A 20,826-nucleotide genomic window follows, 5' to 3' on the forward strand; every position below is an offset into this window, starting at 1 on the left:
TGGTCTGTGACTGGGACTGGATATCTCGTATGCTAGAAAACTGGAGAAGGCTGACACGACTGACAAAGAGCATCAGCCAATGAGAGGCGGGATACGTCCCACGTCAGCACGCAGGAGGACGGAAGAAATGTGAGGAGGACAAGCCGCAGGGTTGCCAGGTCCGCTGATTAGCCGCGACTTTGGGCTTGTTTCTAAAGTGGAGTTGCTTATTTGGGCTTGCTCTCTAAACGTCACCTTTCTCTATATATATCCGTCTAATAAGTTATTTAAACGCATGATAGTCGCTTCTTTTGGGCTTATTTCCATAGCCCTGGTTGCTTGTTTCTCTCCCAAGATCTGGCAACACTGACAAGCTGGCAAGCAACAAAAACAATGGCGGTGTTAACAGGATCACAGGGAGTGCGTTGTGTTTGGACCCAGGCCCTGGAGACAGATCTAATTCAACACTGGGAAGAATATCCATGCCTTTACGATGTGTCGTCTCCAAGTTAAAAAACGTAGTTTGGTGACGTCACCGCGTTATCTGGGGCTCTGTCAGCAAGGGCTCGGTGGAGAAATCTTGTGGTGTGCACACACAGGTCGTAACACAGTTGGCGAGACTCCCGCTGACAGAAACGCACGTCACCAGGTATGAACACACAAAAGATTACGTGACACAAAATCAGGGTGAAAATGGTGTAATGTGAACTAGCCTTCAGGACCTAAGGAAGTGGAGTGTGAAGTTGTTTGCATGAGTGGTTCTTGAGAAAGATAAAAAAAAAAAAAAAAAAGCAAAACTGGGGTCCAAGCAATCAGCACGTTCCAGAAATGACATGTTTTCAAGCCGTGCTGCTTTAGTCAAAATGATGCTAGATAATGTTAGTATCTTACAGTGTGTATACTGTTGTAGTGTTAGCTATGATTCTTGAGGTCACAGCCGCAATGGCAGCACAGTGGTGCAGTGGTTAACACTGCTGCCTCCTGGTTCAAACCCGGGCTGGGGGGCTCGCACCCCAGGGTGGGGGAGCCTTTCTGTGCAGAGTTTGCATGTTCTCCCCGTGTCAGTGTGGGTTTCCTCCAGGTACTCCAGCTTCCTCCCACAGTCCAAAGACATGCAGGTTAATTGGTGACTCTAAATTGTCCGTAGGTGTGAATGTGAGTGTGAATGGTTGTTTGTCTCTATGTGTCAGCCCTGTGATAGTCTGACAACCAGTCCAGTGTGTAGCCCACCAGTCACCCCATGTCAGCTGGGATAGGCTCCAGCACACCCGTGACCCCTAACAGGATAAGCGGTTATGGATAATGAATGAATGGATGAACGGCCACAATGTTAAGAAGTCTGATAAGGTAAGAGACACGAAGGGTCAGACCATCAGACAGGTTGGAAATAAAGTTCTTGACTGACCAAATCATGAGGGTGAAAAGTAATATGAGTTCAACTTCCTGGTTCAGCTTTGACTATACTGATCATAGTTGTGCAAGCACACTTTTACATTGCCATGAGTGATTACTACAAAAATTTCGGGCACACTCACTTTGAATGTTATTTCCAAACAGAGTGATTTATATAAAGTATGTAGGTTATTTGGCTAAAGTGTTTTTTGCCCTGACAGATGTTATTTTAACAATATCACCATATCCCCAGATCCTGGCGATTAACTTATTGAGTACAAAGTTATCATAACCAATATAAATGATGCCCAAACTAAAGAAAATATAGGACTATTCTTTAATGTGCATTGTCCTTAATGAATAAAAATGAAGTTAAACTTTTAAAACATGTTTGCAGCTGTAATCTGAATATAGTATGTCATGGTTGCAGTAAAGGAACCCCAGAAACATTTCTTATTACCTGGATCTATTGTGAATATACTCTTCCATGGTGTTAATGTATTCATTTCAATGCATGTGGGATTGGATGTATTTCAATGCATGCTTCACTCTAAATGATTTTTTGCTGTGTAACTCACTCCGAGAGATTACTGCTTGTCTTTAAACCCATCAAAGGTGAATTCTCCTTTACTTGTTAGCCAAATGCTCTTAAGCAATCATCTCCCACCTGCTACAGAGGAGCTGCTTAGTGGATGCCAGTGAAGGAGTGGATGTACTGGGCAGCATCAGTATATAGGCGCCTATAGAGATAAGTGGAAAAAAGCACGCCTGCTACTGTAGGTTAATATTTTATTAATAAATAATTACATGAGTAAATGGCAGAACAAATGGAATATCAACTGGGCTTTTCAAATGAAATTGCAGTGCACTCAGCAGGCTGGCATCAAGTTTAATATGCAAACCCTTAAGTGCCAGTTCCACTTAGAGGAACATAACCAGTTCTGTTTGTTTCCGCATGTCTAATCCTCTAACTGTGATAGACCTAATTATGTGTTTTACCCTTGGTAACGTACATGTCACCAGTCCAAGCATGAGTCGATGCCATGAAGCAGGGACTCTATGCATCCGTCTCTATAGAGACTGTAGTGAAGCGTGCACGCTAGCTGTTAAATAACTCCTCAGTCCACACAGAGCTGCACTGCGGATCACTCAAGAGGAACATTGAGTGTGTGTTTGTGTGTATTTTGTGTGTATTACTGTCAAGACAATTTGTTCCACACTATATAGCATAAAGCACCATCAAAAGCTGGTACTAATCTACTGTATATTGTGTAGTCAGGCTCTTTCTTTGCTGCCAAACACACTGAAACCGCTATGACTTTTTTGTCCCAGAAAATGTAACTGAATGTCAATGACTTTATCAAATCAAATTGTCATCACATCAAACAAACTATTTTTCTCAAGATATACTGTACAGCTTTGCATCAATGCAATGTGTTAGTGAGGAAATTGCTTTTTTTTCCAGTCAGTGAATTCTGCTTATTGTGCTATATATTCTATGGATTTCTGTCTACTGCTCACACTGAACTGAGGCTAACTACTGTACTGAAAAAAAAATGTCCCCAGTCTGGATCATTTGGTCATTAAAGAATACCCAGAAAATGATCATTTGTATATTAATTACTCAACCCATGTTAAGATAAATCTATGAAGAAAACTTTGCTTTTCTTGTGTGCCTCCAGAAGAAGAATCCAAAATCTGAGAAAATTCCTGGAAACCATAGCTGAACACCTTTAGCAACAGCAAACTCAGGCAGTATAATTCAAGTCTCATTTGTCCATTCCTATGCTCAGTACTTCCCTAACAGACAGCCCTTTCTGACAGAAAGTTAATTTTATCTTTGCTCTTTTCAAAGCCAAATTTTGTAGACAAAATCAGCAATTTTACCTCACTGAACATGGGGGCTGCTCTACGGCTGGCTCAATCATTCAGTTAGTTTGTGTTGTTTTGTGAATTTGGAGTTTTAAATTGTTAGTTTAGGTTTATCAAAGTCACACAATAATGCAAACAAACTACCAATAATGGTATTAGTAGGCCAGCAGCTCTCATGTTCAGTGAGCTAAAATGACTGATTTTGTCAACAAAGTTTGGCTTTGAAAGCAGCATAGATAAGTTTCACTTTCCGTTCAACTCCCCGTTGGAAAGGACTACCTGTTTGGGAAGTACTGAGCACATAACCGGACAAATGAGACTTAAATTAGACTGCAGGAGTTGTGTGAGAGTTTGTAAATAGACGTTTTGATATCATTTTGCTGTTGTTAAACCCCTTTCATCAGTTCATCGGGAATTCTTTCAGTTTTTGGATTCTTCATTCACCATGGAGACACACGAGAAAAGTTTTCTTCATGAATTCAACGTAACACAGGGTTAGTATTTGACAAACGAATGGTCATTTGGGGGTGCTGAAGTATTCTTTTAAAGATAAGTGAAGTGACTGAATGGCACGTGTTGCCATCCTGAGTGTTTCTGTATTGGTCTTTTGACCAATAAACCAAATATCAAACTTAAGATATTTGCCACCGAAGTGCGGTTCGTCTGGGCAGGTATGAACACAGCAATCACACTCGGGTGCGTGAGGTGTCTGCTCATCAGATGTACATTAATGCTGATTATTTTTTGGATGCCTTTAGAGACTGCTGTCCACCCAGACTCCCGTTGTTTTTGACTGTAAGGATGAATCCATCATTCTAACTGTGCTGTGGGGCCTACAGCTCTACAGATGCAAACAGGAATCCATGAGTCTGCCCAGATACAAGGGGTCATCCACAGGATACATACTGTACATATAGGGTAATTGCACAGCACATACACGAAGGCTAACTGCATTGTTTCTCGTAAGGAACATCTTGAAGGGTTTGAGCCTCATGATGTATAGACTCACGGGTGGCTTGCCGAGGAGCAGTAAGGTGCCACTGTCATGTTGTGTTTATGCATGTAGAATTTACATCCAGAACCCTTCTTGGGGAAACTAAAGGAATGTATACATCAGTCTGTTTTGCACGGACAAAGAACCTTCTGAAACTGGAGAAGGGAATGACCACCTTTGGTTAGGAGGATGGCTTTATATCTCATTATGCTATCAGAAATGAGCTAATATGATGAATATGGATGAGGATGTTGTGGCGTTTGAGGGGACAGACGAGAGAGAGTTTCGAAGACTGGCTGAATTTCTCCCAGATTGCTGCACAAATCTGAAACTGATATCCTGGCTTGCTAAAATAAAGTTCTTTTTTATCCGAAACAAGCCTGTATCAGCGGAGTCTTTTTCCTCACCATCATCTCACCATCTTTTTGTCATTGCAATAACAAAGGCCTGATAGACTACAGGCACAACATAAGACCTTCTTGAAGACGTGGTCTCGGTCCATTTACGGCCTCGATCTGAACCATCTGCAGTCTCATGACACATTGTTTGGGTTAAACATGAGCATGTTACAGTCCTGGAGGATTATTAATGTGTTAACACTTAATATGCACATCCAATGCATCAAAACATTGTTTTCTAGTTGGAGCTGCACCCTCTAATATGTCTTAGGTCACAAAATATATTGTATATTTATACTAGGGCATTAACGACTTTGATTTTTTTCAGGTCGACTTATCTGTCAATAAAGTCTAAGTCGAGTCGACAAGTCATTTGATGACGTCATCACATTGACACGGCAGAGGAAAGTGAAGTATCTCCACACATGTGATGTGTGTCTGTCACTCTCGAGGCCCGAACATACTCAGGTGTACTATTAGTGGAGCGGACTCCGCGAGGAATGTCCACAGAGCTTTTATAGTCGAGCGCACTTCCGCGTTGTAGTTTCCTGTAAAAATGTCGGTGAAAAATCCCCGCGATGTGAAAAATNCACGGTGGAGGAAAGTGAAGTATCTCCACACATGTGATGTGTGTCTGTCACTCTCAAGGCCTGAACATACTCAGGTGTACTATTAGTGGAGCGGACTCCGCGTTGTAGTTTCCTGTAAAAATGTCGGTGAAAAATCCCCGCGATGTGAAAAATACATGCCGAGCAGTCACTGGTGTGCTGACTCCGCGCGGTCGTAAAATCTGAGCTTTGCGCGCACAGGGCTTTGAGTCTGCGCGGACCTCCGCGGAGTCCGTTCCGCGTACGTTCTGCCCGAATATGTTCAGGCGTTTTCTCAGGCCTATCACCTTCTACGTTCTCTGCAGCCATGTCACTTGTCTTGTTGTGGTCTTGTGTTAATTTCCCCTCTACGCACTTGTCTTGTTGTGGTCTTGTGTTAATTTCCCCTCTACGCACCAAGTAACGTTACCGCCCTTTTTATGAAGTGACTATGACTATTGATTAAGTCAAGGATAAAGTATCAGCGTAAGCCAATCAGAGGCAGCGATTGCATTCCGTACACAAGCACACACAGAGAGAGAGAGGGAAAAAACACACAACTTGTCGACTCCTCCCTCCCAAGTCGACACGACTTGTGCCACTGACGTCGACACATCAACTTTTCTGTTAATGCCCTAATTTATACTAATGTTACAAATGCATATACTGTAAGTCCCAAAAAAATAGAAGAATATCCAATTAACTTTTTACATCATGTTGACTTGTTTTTGTGACTTGTAGTTCATTTCAAATATTTTTTCTTGTTAAAAAATAAATCTTTAATGCCACTTTGTTCTTTTAATCCCAGGTCTTTATGCATCATCATCATCATCCAGATGTCATCAGACACATGGACAAATACCCCTAACTAAGCCGCACACCCATTACACTGATGGAATTTTGATTGTGCTGCCACACAATATGGCAATGCATCATTCGCCCCGAGTTTCATTTGAGTCCAATCAACAGTGTCTAATATACTGTATAAGACAGTGAAACAAACAAACCGCCCAACAAACAGATGGAACTGATTCATAGCTCCGAGTGTGATTTCATCAAAGAGGGCCAAACGCCATCAGAGTTGCTGATAAAACTGCAGCAAAACTTCAGCACAAATCATGAAAGAACTTTGTTGACTGCTTATTATTTCTGTACTTTTGTTCCAAGTGATGTAACATGTGCCTTCTGATATCAATTACCTTGGAGTGTTGTGAAGGAAGAGGAGTCTTCACAGTGAAGTGGATGTTGCACACCCACTGTGTTTAACATTATAACCTCTGAGGTGAGAGCATTGCTAAACGACAGCTTATCATCTCTCCAGTTTTCCCTCCCCTCTATCTTTCTGTCACTGCATCACCATCTCTCTGTTCTATTGTACCCTCTCTACCTCTCCCTGATGTTCTCTTTCTCTCTACTTCTCTCACTTTGTCTGTGATTAAATAGAGGAGGGACACAGACAATTAATACACATTTTCATGGCAACTGGATGCTGAGCCAAACCCTGCAGAACTGTTTCAATTTCTCCCTCCCAGGGTTTGGGTTCAGTCGGTTCAGCACTGATGCATTCCTACTGTGTTCATGTGATTTAGAATCTTTGCATATACCAAGCAGGAACTATCAGGGCTGAAAAAAAACTGCAGTTCCTCTTATGTCCTCATGAGGCTGACTCCAAGAGTGAGTTACCCCACATAGACCCCCAATTTCACAGCAGAAATAAACATGTTTATAGCCTAGTATGAATTTTAATATAACTTGATATAACTCACCCATTTAAATTTTATTAAGTCTTAAAGTTACGCAAAATTATGGGTGTGGTTGCTTTGAGTGACAGGTAGGTATCATATGTTGACAAGCTGCTACCACGGCAACATCATTAGTTAGGTAATGTAACCATGGCGTAACCCCAGATTTAAAGTGTATCTGTAGCTGTTACTATTCAGTGTGTTTTCAGTTCATTAAAAGTTAATTGGAACATTTTAGACATCTAAAAAATCTTTTTGAGCATTTAGTTGGACGTAAACACCCTCTAAGGCAGTGGTTCCCAACTGGCGAGTTGTGGTCCATCCTGAATGGATCGCAAGTGGCTTGCTAAAGTGTCAAGTTTGTAAAAAACACATTACATTTTTATTTTATAGTACTTTGAATTATGGGCAAAAATCTTTTATTTTGAAGTACTGCTTCCTGCTGTAGAGTGAGTGACAAACGGGTAGCTCTTAGACAGAGACAGCAAACTAGCTGGACAACATGGCCAAACTCAAGTACAAGTATGACGCTGAATATATTAAACTGTGTGGACCTTGAACCAGTGACTAAGTAGAAATCTTCACCCCGTGGCTGGACCAGTTGGGAACCACTGCTCTAAGGAGTTGGATATTTGTCTTTTTTTCAAACCTGTTATTTTCCTAGGGAAAATTAGCATTAGCGTTAACACAGTTAACCATAATTGTAAATGTATTGTGCTAATCAAGCCAGCAGCTAGCATTAAAGTTATCTCCATCTGAAGATTTGAAATGGATGTTCACAAACCAATGGTGGCTATGTCCATTATTTAATACAGACTATGACATATAGTGAATATGTTTGTATGCTGACTGCAGGATATGAATAATATATTATCTTAATAAGGAAGACCCAGCTAGCTGTACCGTAGCTGAAATATTTGGATCATCAATGACAAAATAAAAGCGTTTCTTCCATGTTCCACCATTGTTCCTCTTTTAGGAATTTCCTTCTACAACACCCTCTGGCGTTGACAATGATCTCCTGTTAGCCTTTGACTTGAGAAAATTTTTATGTATGGGGACAAAGTTGTTTTGCACTGGTCTGGCAAAATCTGTTAATTTTCTCTTGTGCTAATCTGCCATGCTTATTGTATATGTGCTGTAAAATGCAATACTTTTCAATTGATTTATGTCTTTTTATAGTGCACCACGTGCGTTTTACCATGAAGTTGAAGGTTTGCCCGAAACTGGAACCTTTGGTTGAAACTAAGAGTGGTTTTCCAAAGCATGCTGCGGCTTTTTAGAATGATCAATGCATTTTTCCCCATTACATGCAGAAACTGGTAATTATCAGCAGTACAACAGGCAAACCATAAATGTTCCTGTTTAGTTATTTTTATGTTTATATTACAAGTTTTATTATAGTTAAATGCTAGAGCTGCTGTTGGGTGTGATCAAATGCAAAGGGGAAACTTACAAGTCTGAAATAGTAAAGTTTTTAATTCAGAAGCCACAGTATTCACATACCAGTTTCACAATATCCATGTTTTCTTTTGTTTGTTTTGTCTGAGTTTGATACTTCAGCAAACCTAATGAATTTATTGCAAGTCATGCTCTCACCTAACATTGTATAAAATACAATAAAACTAAACGTTCACTGTGAAGGATTATCCATGCCATGCCAGTGTAATCTGTGCAAAGAGATTTTCATATCAGACTCAAATCAACTAAAACTTATACTTTGTGGAAAGGAGGAAAACTAATTTATCTCCCTTAAAAGCTGAAAATAGTTCTTAAAGTGTTGAATGCTTGGAAAATGGTTGGCAGTGGTGCAAAGTATACACATCATTTGTTGTGAACAGGCTGACATCAGAATGGTCCTTTACCTCATTGTTGAATATTATTTTTTATGAACATGTTTTGGATAGTAACATAAGCCACACAAAAATCCCATGCCCCAAAAACCATCCCGAACTTCATGTTGACTGTTACAACTGCTAATGTGCATGTCAGTGCAGAAGAGTATGACTGAGTACCAGAGAAAGGGAGCGTCTCTCCAGGCTGCTCTTGCCCAGACTCATCACACTGCTCTTTCTGGACTCCATGGTGAAACTCCGCCTCTCTGAGGAGTAGGATCCCCTGGGCCCTGAAAGAGCCCCCAGCTCCAGGTGGCCATTGGGTGTCAGTGTGCAGATCCTTGGGTCTAGAGGTATTTCAACAAAGAGAGAAAGTAAAAGAGTCATTTTGTTTATTTGTGCCATCTATCCAACGTTCCCATGTGGTGTCTATCGAAAGAATTATGAATTCTCATATGCTTTTACACTGTAAGGCATCATCAATCCACAATTTTAATTCATTCCTTTGATGCTGTCATAAGATTACAACTCTTTTGTGCTCTGTTTTTTTTTTTTGCCTCAACTACTCTCCATCAAGCTGTGCCATCTAACTTTACTTTACCTAGTAATTTCCCATATTATTCAGAATGACATTTAACTACCCCCAGGCAATGGGTTAAAGTCTGCTCTGGGTTTTAGATGTAGAGAGCCATTGTAGCAATAACACAGTAAGGCTTTCATAAATTGAGAAAGAAGACAGCAGGTTATGGAGGTTAGGAAGTCTGAGTAAATTTGGGCATTGCAACTATAGAAACTTAAAGACAGCCATTAGATTAGTTTTGAGTTTAAAAGCGCTTTTCAGTCTGGTCTTTAAAAGCTCCTCTCAGCTGAAAAATACAAACGTAGAAATCTACAAAGATAGCTTTTTCTGAGGCACTAACTTCTGGTTTTGCTTTCTGTTCAGTCTTATGAATTTCTCAAGAAATAAAATTCCTTGAAGTGGTTGGGATGATAACGCCGAAATCCGCTCCACAGCTGAAGATACTCCTCAAGTGGAAATACACAAGTAGAATATGACCCTTGGCTCACTTCTTAAGCTTCTTGAGACAAAAGAGAGATAAAAAAGACTTTTTAAAATGTAGAGAGAGAATGAGAATGACAACTCACTGCCCACTCAAAAAAGGAAAAGCCAAAGAACCAAAGGTAATACCTCTGAGCTGTGTAAGTGGACAGACACCTTGTTGTATTTCCTTCGATATCAGAACAGACTGCAGGGTTTCATTTTTTGCTTACACTGCACTGCAGAGATCACATCTCCTCTGCAGCAGTAGCCCACTCATCCTGTATAGAAGTGATTCCCCCAGTCTCTGAACTTATGTTTAATCCTCTCTGAACTAGATTGTTTACTGGGTCTGTTGAGGAAGGCTGGAACAGGTTCATTGTGAGTTCTGGATAAAGATAGAGCTCATTCATATTTCAAGACTGCTGGCTATTCTCTGAGTTTTTGTAAGCCTTTGGCGCGTAGTTCTGTCTTACTTTTGGTTTTTTGGGTTGAACACATGAATAAGCCTCGCTTGGAAACAGAGACTACAGGCTTAAATGTGAGATGCAACAGATTGTTGGGTATGTTGTTCAGTTTTGACATAAATGGGAAAGTCTGGGATTTCAATATTGGTAGTAGTGGCGAGTCAAACTTATGGGCACAACTTACAGAAACAAAGGATTTGGTTTAAAAATCCTACACTTTTGCAAACCCTGATTTTAATTGTACTAAGTAACATAGACATTTGGCAACACCTGAAAGCTGCTTGACACTTTCCTGGATCCATATATCCATGCATAAATTTAGCATCCAGATTGTCCATACTATAATTCAGACATGTTGGTTATTCTGCACACATGACATCTACTGCATGTAGAGCTGCAACAATTAATCTATTAGTTGTCAACTACTTAATTAGTTACCAACTAATTTGTTAATCGATTAAATGTGCTGAGTAACGTTTTAATAAAAACATCAATTTTCTGATCCCAGCTTCTTAAACGTGAATACTTCCTCTGTGACAGTAAACTGAAGGCATTTGGGTTGTGGACAAAACAAGACATTTGTCTTTTATGGCTTTGGGAAACACTGATTGACATTTTTTCACCATTTTCTCATATTTTGTAGACCAAACAACTTATTGATTAATCAAGAAAATAACTGACAGATTATTTGATAATGAAAGTCATTGTTAGTTAGTTGCAGCCCTAATTGCTTCTGCCCAGGGAGAGGAATCCCTCCTCTGTTGCTCTGTTGTTGGGGGGTTTTCTTATCCAGTTCAAGGGTCAAAAGGCCCCGACACACCAAGTCAACGGTCAGCCATTGGTCAGTATTGGGCCACTGGTGAGCATCCATCATCATAGTCTGTGCAGTGTGTCCTGCACCGATGACCCTCGTCTGCCCCCATTGGCTGTTTCTAAGCCAATTCAGCATGTTGAATTGGCGTCAGAGACAGCGAAACCCAACAGTTAATGAAATCGATTGGCAGTTGAGCTCAGCACACAAGAAGTGAAACGGAAGTGAGGAAAGTAAACAAAACAGCTAAAGTCAAGAGGGAGTAAGACCAAAACAAATATGTTACATAAGGTTAGATTATTTTTCTCTAGCCACTGAGCTCTTTAACAGAAATGTTTCCTGATGGTTCGCGTTGTTCTTCACTGGCATACGATAAATATGGTCTGTTCTTTTAACATGGAATTGTGTTGTTAATGTTCTAACTGGCTAACTAGCATCAAGACAATCTTCTGGTTTACCTTTTTGAGTGATAAATACAGATTGCCACTGACTGCTGGTAGAAGAGTTATTTCCTCTCACATGGGCGCAGAACGTATGAGCTGGTTGGCCATTGGCTGTAGTCTTTCTGGTGTGTTCATGTGCAACTTTGTGGCCAAGGTCTGGAGAGGTGAGGTGACGCAACAGTCAGCTTTCATAGCTACTAATTCTTTGAAGTTGGTTTGGTGTGTCTGGGCCTTAAGGAAACTGGTGTTGTATACTGTACGAATTGTTAAACCTCTTGAGGCAAATTTGTGATTTGTAACATTGGACAATATAAATAAAAAATTTGACTTGGTTGTTAAGTGAGATTAAAAATTGTCGTGACATTTATAGCCTTGCGTCACCAAGCTAAATCACAAATGTGAAGTATTCTGGAATGTTTCAGTTCATTTTCTATTTCCACAGGGCAGCATCAGTGGGCACAGACCCAAATGCCTCTGAATGCAAGTGGATACACTAGAGCAGCAGAACGTGACCTACAACCAATCAGAGCAACGAAATATGAAACAAGCGCTGGGTGATAAATGCAAGTTGGGGTGATATTTGGTTCATTTTCAAGCCGGAAAAAAATTGTGGCCGCACAAACTTTCAATTCTGAAATTACAGTTTACCCTCAATTGTGTTTCTGAAAACATCTGAGGCAGAAAACATGCAATGCAGTAACAGAATCTTGATTCACATTCAATCAGCACTGCCTCGTTTGACAGTTTAACCTGAGTTTCGTGAGTGTGGTGCACTGAGTTGGACAGAGCAGACTGGACTCAATTGCAACCAATCAGAGTCGGACATATTAGAACAGTTGTGACTGACCCAACCCAGGCCACGCTGGCTATAAATCTGTCTGAACAGAAGGGAGATTGGAAACATCTGCCAGAGCAAATAAAACATGAGCTCGCAGATTCCAGGCTAACATATTCATATTTCATGTTGGGAGAAAAACTCTTGCTGTATTTCAGCTTGGTTATGGGATATAATTATGATTTTAGAGACATTATGTCACAACCTACACTAGATGGGTCAGTTGTTTTAACTCGAACTACTAACCAATAAACCTCAAATAAAATAAACTGTAAGAGTGAGATGAAAACATGCCATCAGCTCACCAGACAACTTTATGGAGTCGTGTTTCTCGCTCTCATCAAAGGAGGAGTGGTCGTCATCCGAATAAGAACGATTGGCGTCACCCTGGAGACAAAAAGAGGAGCGAGGGGTAGACCGAGGAGAGGAAGAGAAAAAAGAGACAGGGAATTACTCAGGGTTCATGCTATGAGGGGGCACTGTAACAGATTTCACAGATTTTGTTTCAGGACCTTAAATCTCCTGTGTGACACCAGTCAAAGCCACGGACTCTGCTCTCTAACATATTTGAGGTTATCAGGGTGGCTCAGATCTGTGTTGTGTCTTAAGATTAGATCTAGGAAAAACCCTCAAACAACTAACACACTACTGCCCGAAAGTAACCCCGGTGGTTTGGTTAGGACCAATGGGAATTCCTATTTGATCTCCACAATGAGAAAATCTGGAGTAAATTGGCTTAATAATACCTAGTGTATGGCAGTAATAGATGAGCATTGGAAAGTGAAAGAGCCAGGGGGGAAAGACCTTCAGCGAGAGAAGCAGAGAGAGACAATGAAAGGCAGACAGTGGAAGACTGATGACTGTATTTTGTTTTGGCATTTCAGAAAGATCAATCAAAAGCCTTGTGATTTGTGTCAGTGTTTCCCCTTCAACACACACGGGCCATGAATATTGTAATCCTTTGATCCGTGTAGGAAAAGTCAACTGGATTACTCAACCGCACTACAATTTTCCAATGATACATCTGCGAGTTTGACAGTTGATGGCAGATTGACAGAATCATTTTCCAGTGTTTTCCGCTGAGATGAATTGCTTTGGAAATTACACTGTTGTGTTGAATACACCATTATTATGCTTTGACTGCTGGTACAGCCTCAGATAAATAATTTTGACCAATACTGTAATTATCATTTCTACTGTATAAAACAGATTTTAAACCCTTTGAAAAACTAGGCTGTCTTTGCTCAGTTTTCACCCCTGATAGAGTATCCACAGGCTCATAGCATAGTTAATACATGCCTAAACTTGGTATGCAATGTATTTTCACTCTAGTAGTAGCAGTAACTCTATGCATGTCAATCTGATGAGTACTTTGATAATGAAGATATGCCAGGCACAAGAGCTGGGCTTATTTTAGCTGTAAAGGTCACTGCAAAAGGTTAAAGTCTTTGAGAAACACAAACAGATGGATAGACGTCAGCTGCCCATAGGGGATGACTCCATGCACAGAATGCATGGATGGAGACAAGATAAATATAGAAGAGATGTCAAAGTTTGAAAGTTTACTTTAATAGATTGGCAGGCCATGTTTTGATAAATAATTAATGTCTAAATATTCAGGGTTTCTACACTTTCTTAAACTTATTTTGAAGGACTTTTAAGAGACTATCCAAATCCAATTCCCTCAAATTCAAGGACTCATAATCTGAGACATGGGTCAAGGTGAATTATTGTCACAACAGTGAGCATTTTTATAATGAGACCTTACAGGCTTTACAGAAGCTCACGGACAGCAATCAAAAAGAGGCTTGAATGTGTAAACACTTCCCAATAGTAATAGTGCGTTACAGTGATGGCAGACGATATTAAAAGAAAATCAATTTATATTGTTACACAAAATATATAAATTCAAGCACTTTCAAAGACCCATGTCTATTAATGTCCTTTTTCAAAAACTTCCAATGCCTTGATTTTTTCTCTTAAATTCACAAAAATTCAACATTTCAAGGACACCTGGGAACTCTGATGGGAAATCTGGTACTTCTTTGGAAAAAGTTATTGGATAATTGTGAAGTAAGAGCCTATCTCAGAATCCATCAGTTATCGTTCTGATGACAACAAGCCTCTGGGTGCAGAACCCAATATTTTGGGGGACCTGGCATTGCCCCACCTTGCCCAAGACTTCCTCTTCTGTGCACCAGTCATTTTGGCTAATCTCTGTAAACAGATATCTGCATATGAATGTGGAATAACTTTTTAAAAAGCCAAAAAAAAGCTATAGTGGATGGATGACAGCTGAAAAGTTCATTTGACAATCTGCTACTATCTAATAGATTGCAATTCGGCAGATGCGTTAGGCCTCTTTTTGCTCTCCACAGGGACTGTTTACCTGCTGCTGTACTCAGACTACAAACTGAAGCCAGCACACTCTGGATACCAGAATCTTGTCCCCTTGGCTACAGGTTCTGTATATGTCTGCAAACATCTGTTTTTAGAGATCAGTAAGAGCTAATCCGTCACTTTACAAGTGTTAAACAAAGACTCATTTTCACAGTATTACAAATTTGGCACTCTGGAGTGAATTATTGAGTTACTGTGAGCTTGTTAAATTGCTGCAATTCTTTGGTTGCTGTTAAAGGGCAATACATGTCAGTGATCATTTTAAATATTTCACCTCTCCTGATACAGGCTGAACTTAATTAACATTTTCAAAAGGTTGGTAATAAATAAGATCAACAAACCTGGCCCCGGCACCCTGATCATCAACAACTCAATTCAAATGCAGACATCAATTTACGACAGAAACAAGCTCACATCCTGCAAATTGAAGCCAGTAATTTGCAATGAGTTCCCTTACCTCTGCCTGAAAGCCTTCAACCAAGATGGCCACCAGCAGGTTGAAGAGGACGTAGTTTCCAAATGTCATCAGGGCCACGAAGTAAAGAGCAGCAAGTGGTGAAGTGGCTGCCATACCATTGTACAAAACCGCATTCCAGTCCTCCTGAGTCAGAATCTGGGATAATTACAGGGATAAACACACATACAAGGTGTTAAGAGGACACAAGTAGACTACTTAAACAGTTTAATTAAATATGGATTCAAATACAACATATTAAAGTTTACAGAAAATGTAACATAGACTTGTAATCTTTAAAACATTTGTTGCACATAGATTGTTAAAGATTGGGATATTAGCATTAAACATGCCTAAAAATATGATTTAGGAAACTTAAAAATGTATTTATAAGCAATACGCAATCTTGTACAGCATTAGGATGTTAGATAGTCTCTATATACAGACTCTACATTCAGTGAATGTAGAGTCTGTAGGCAAACCCCGGAAATCTTGCCTACGAAAGAAGAGCGGAAGAGCCCTGGTTTCCGGTTGTAGGCTGTTTGTAGTCCACGTGATATTGACCAATCATGTTTGAGCCGGCTGCAGTTGTTGCCAGGTTAAACGGTCTGTGCGGTGAACTAACGAGGCAGAACATAATTGGCGTCACTGCAAACTCTGAATCCATCGCAATGGTTCAGCATATTTACCTATATATAAACGGAAGTCGGAAGCGGAAATTCGCCTCCTCCGCCCAAATCAAACCGGAATGCCAAAAAATCGGGGGTCTGCCCCCAGAGGCTGTATCGCCGTCTGCCGGAAGTCAGACGCCGAATACAGCCGATAGGTTCAGAGAATGGAAGTTAGATGACTTGATTTACAGGTAAACTTATCTATGCAAATGTGTGCAGAAATATATCATATCTTCAGAAATACATGCAAGTCATCTGCAAAAATAGCAAACATGTCAACTGAAAGTGGAGCAAATATGTAGAGATGTATGTGAGTGTGTTTTGCGCATGCTTATCCGAACAGTGTTTTGCTGATTACCTGGAAAACAGTGACAATAGCCCAGAGCAGGGAGTCAAAGTTCTTCCTGTCAGGCACGGTGTCACCGGTCTCTGTCTTGAGACTGAACTTACAGCCAAAGATGTGCATCCCCAGGATACTGCAACACAACAGCAGAGCTTCTGATAATATCAACATACCATACACTCTAAAAATAAATGATCTGATGTACCTAAATTATATTTAAAAGTGGATCTTTTTTAGATTTTTTGAAGCATGATTTATGTCCGGCTTACTTTTAAGAGCTTTGGGTTGTTATGGCTTTTCTCTGTCTCTGCTGCTTGTTATTTTATAAATGCTGCCTCTTATATGCAGTTCTGTTTGTTATCAATTGTTTTTGTGCTCTGGCTGCAGCCAAACACTTCCTTGGCTCGGGTAATGAGGATGAATGTGAATATTTGAATGTGACTGTACCCTAAAGCCTGGTTACATAAAATGTCATCTACTCCAATGGCCTTGTTCTTACTGTTAAGTACTATACTAAACACTTAATAGTAATGGAAGTGGCCCTTTAGTGTGTGCTTAATTGCACACAATTGTTATAGATATAGACAATAACTCCTTGCAGGGAACCCAAGAGCCTGCTTTGTCTAGTACCAAACTGTGAAAACCATTAGAAGTAGTTCTTGTGAATCATGCCCAAAGAAACCAGCACCTGAGGACAGCATTGTTGTGGATATTGTTTCCAAAAGTTGTCTTTTCAACCAGGCAATTAAGATGGAGTTAAACTGACACTGACCCTGTCATGATGTAGCAAAACACATGCTTGCACTTACAGCTTGATCCTGTTTGTGCATGTTTGTGCCTGAACACACAGGAAAATCATTCTTGTGTGTGTATTTTGATTTCCTCAGGGTCATTTTCTTCCCACATCACCTTAGAAAGCAGAATTAAACAAACTGGCTGAAGTGGAAAGCGAAGCTGAGAGGGAGGGAAACAAAGATGGCGAGCACCGCAGCCATTGATCATCCACTGAAAGACCTTTTAAGCCTTTAGAGGGGCTGCTGTGTCAGTGCTTGAGCATCTACAAATGTCTGCTTGTTATGTTGCTCCAGTTCTTTAAGTGTCTGCTTGTTAAATTCTAACCAGATCTCCAAGTGTGTGCTCGTTACATTTCACCCAGGGTTAATAGCAGCAGCGGAGCACTGTGACCCTCTGCGCTTCAGTGTCAGCTCTTAAGCAGGTGAGCAGGACTTTAGAAGAGACAGAAACTGGCACAAACGAACACATAAAAGCAGAGGATGAAACAATGTCTCTCTTAGCCAACGCACTGAGGAGACGAAACAAAAGAAAACAAACAAAAAATCACTATTTGAAAGAAAAGGATTCCGTGCCTTGGTACAGTTGTCAGGTAATGAGGAGCAGGAGAAGCATGGACAGGTTGTCTTGTAATCTATAACAGGCATTTTGACGAACACAAACAGAAATAGTATCTATATACAGAAGGTATGTCTATCACCTCACCTGAAGATAAAGATAAAGAGCATCAGCAGCATGCAGAAGGTGGCCACATTGTCCATGGTCTTCATGAGGACCACCAGCTGTCTCCTCAAAGCTGGCATGAACCTCACTAGCTTCAGCACCCTCAGCAGTCTGAAGGTCCTCAGCACAGACAAACCGCCATCGGACTGGCCGATGATCTCACACACACTGAGAAGACAAACACAGATCACATAGACAGCTAAGATTAAGAGAGAGGCTGTTAGATTATGACAAATTAAAATATAAAAGATGAGATAGGCAGTTTAACTTTGGCGTTATTGGGCAGAAACACCATAATAAACTTTGAAGATATTGTAATTCAAGTGGTCTGACTTCTGAATCTTCTCTTGGTGCTGTTTTCAGACTTTAGAAATGCTAGCCCATGACAGGAGACTTTGGACAATCACAGATAGTTTTTGTGAAACAAATGCAATTATGCACGCATGGAACTTTGGTGAAAGTCTGATGTAATGGTGGAGAATGCTGCAGAGAAAGTTGCTATTCCAGCATTGACAATAACTGCCACGGTGTGAAGCAACCCAAAAAAAGAAGGCTGACTTATCAAAAAGAGAGTCTAAAAAGAGTCTGACACTAAACACAATAAAACACATGTTAATATCATCGAAGCATTTCAGAGATTGAGAGAGAATGTTGCTCATAATTTAGCCTTCTGCTAACCAGGGCTAAAGGCCCATGGCTTCAAGTGTGCCCTCCTCCTCTCTTCCCGCCACTACAGACCAGATCACTGAGAGGACAGTTCCAGAAACGGGTCTTCAGTCAGCAGCTGAAGCATCTCGAATCCAACCAGTACAAACCCAAGCTACTGGGAACCGACAGCTCTGCCTCCCCACCGGAATGCAAAACTGCCTTTTGCTGCCATACCACAGGTTAAACCCAGCACTGCTGCCAGCCACTAGCTCGCTGTGACACCAAGCAAAGGGGGATTTGCACTGACTGGATTTGAGCGGGTACAGCCACCAACCTAATGTCCGTCTCTTGAGCTGCTGCCCAAAGAAGCAGTCCACAGCAGGAGGGAGCAAGGCAAAGGGGAGGTTAGCGAGCTAGTTCTTGTCTTATTTGTGATCCGATAAATGCAAGCGATACAACACCATAGTGACAGGGGTTCAGCTAAGGAAAATGTTTTAATTTTGCTTCTAAATGCCAGATGTCATGATTCCCATCTCTATATTGGTCATTTCTGAAGCCCTGAATCAAGTACAGTGATTGTTTTTTGTTGTTTTTTACATCAAATGCCACTTTTTTAAGAAATACTTTCAACCAATCCTACCAAGTGTTGGGAAAGGGAATGACAGTGCTTTTAATAAATGAAAAAATAGACAGGATTGGTTAAGGTTAGAAAAAGATTATGATTATGGTTTTGAAAGAAATGGAAATGGAAAAAAGTGAATGGTAATTCAATGTATGTGATGGGCCAGGGCAGACTCCTGCGTGAGTCAGCTCCGTGCCCATCCACCATCCTGACCTTCACATCCTTACAATCCGCCTTGATTCATAATACTCAGTGTTTCATGCATTGGCACTAAATGTTGGCACTGGATGCAATGCATGGATTGGGAGGTGAGGATTCATCTAATATGAATGTCATTCCTAGGATACCGGGCTGCGATCCCAGATGTCATCTGTTCACAGTAAGCCAGCTTTACATTTCTTGACAGCAGGTGGTAACATTAATTAAATTCAAAAGAAGTGGGTAGCCTGAGCAGCAACAGCCCAAATGGCTGAAAAAAGAGTGTTCCTGGGTTCTTATTAAAGTTTAAGAAAGGCAAAGTTCAGCATCAGAAAATATAAGGAAAACTGTTTCAGTTGTGGCCCTACTGGTTGACGATAAAATAATCTGTGGTTTGAGAGCATATAATAATGCTGCCTGATGAACTTAAAGTATAAATCTCGGTTCCTCTGCAATCTACAATCAAGAGTTGGTGATATAAAACTCTCACTGTTAAATGTGAAGTGCTGATTCATTTCCTTTGAGTTCAGGTATGTATTTATCATTAGCATAGAGCCACTTCCTGTGGTGGAAAATCTGGCTTTAAAGAAATTTGTCCTCTAATGAAGGTGTCTATCAAAGGCTCGACTCAGCACACCAAAATGGCATCGAAATAGCATCAGCTCAGCATTGGCATAGACTGAATGGGGCCACTTTTACAGAGCAGCTCCGTATGAATAGCTGAGTACATTCAGATAGATGAAGAGAGGGAAATTGGTAGTGGAGCGAGAGATAAGAAGACAGATGTAGATATGTTCAATCAACATGTATCTTCTGTTACGGGCTGCACATTTGATCTTGTTCAGTTTTAGGTGCTTTGATGTGTATTTGATCTCGAGGTTATAATGGGGATCACAGACAAAGGCGTTCAGCCAGATGAATTTAAAAAAAAACGCCAGCAGATCAAAGGCACAGCCACTCACCTGAAGCTCCAGGCGCACACAACAAAAGACAAAACCTGTTTGCTGCTGTCTGACGCTTTGGCATCCAAATACATACAGGTGGTACATTTCAATCACGTAGAATGCAGATGACAATTTGACAAAGCATGGCATGAATAATTGAACTGCAGGATCTCTTTCCAGAACAGTCTGGCACACCAAAAAAGTATCTGACTTAATTACAGCAGTCAGTATCACAGAAACATAATATTTTTGCCCTCCAAAAGCCGCCTCTCTTATTTCCCCTCTCTCTGCCAAGATATCCTATAATAAGTATATTTAGGATTTTATATTGTGTAATTACCTTATGATGACGATGATTCCATCAAAGACATTGTAGGGGTTTCTCAAGTAGCTGAAGGAGCCAAATGCAGTGAGTTTGAGGATCATCTCCAAGGAAAACATGCTGGTGAAGACGATGTTGCAGATCTCCAGAACATTAGTGAGCTCCTCTGGCTAAGAGAGCATAGTGATGGATGAAAAGAAGAAGAGGATAGGAAGAGACAGAAGGGAGAGAAGGAAAGAAGGGGAAAGAAGAGAACAAGTTAGAGCAGAAAGTACGCTGAAAGTACATACCCACATTGCAGACCCTTGTAGCTGT

General features: G+C 40.7%; 1 protein-coding gene across 1 annotated transcript in view; it reads right to left on the bottom strand.

Moving 5' to 3' along the window:
• Positions 1–20,826, bottom strand: part of LOC126390636 (voltage-dependent T-type calcium channel subunit alpha-1I-like) — a 334,551-nt gene that overhangs the window by 163,483 nt on the left and 150,242 nt on the right. The window contains exons 10-15 of the mRNA XM_050045029.1: positions 20,530–20,681; positions 17,760–17,945; positions 16,278–16,395; positions 15,252–15,407; positions 12,700–12,781; positions 8,985–9,146 (exon numbers count right to left, since the gene is read on the bottom strand). Coding sequence (XP_049900986.1) covers positions 8,985–9,146; positions 12,700–12,781; positions 15,252–15,407; positions 16,278–16,395; positions 17,760–17,945; positions 20,530–20,681 — 856 coding nt within the window. The remainder of the gene's footprint in view (positions 1–8,984; positions 9,147–12,699; positions 12,782–15,251; positions 15,408–16,277; positions 16,396–17,759; positions 17,946–20,529; positions 20,682–20,826) is intronic.

This window comes from Epinephelus moara, chromosome 5 (assembly GCF_006386435.1).
Source record: "Epinephelus moara isolate mb chromosome 5, YSFRI_EMoa_1.0, whole genome shotgun sequence".
In the NCBI taxonomy this organism is placed as follows: Eukaryota; Metazoa; Chordata; class Actinopteri; order Perciformes; family Serranidae; genus Epinephelus; species Epinephelus moara.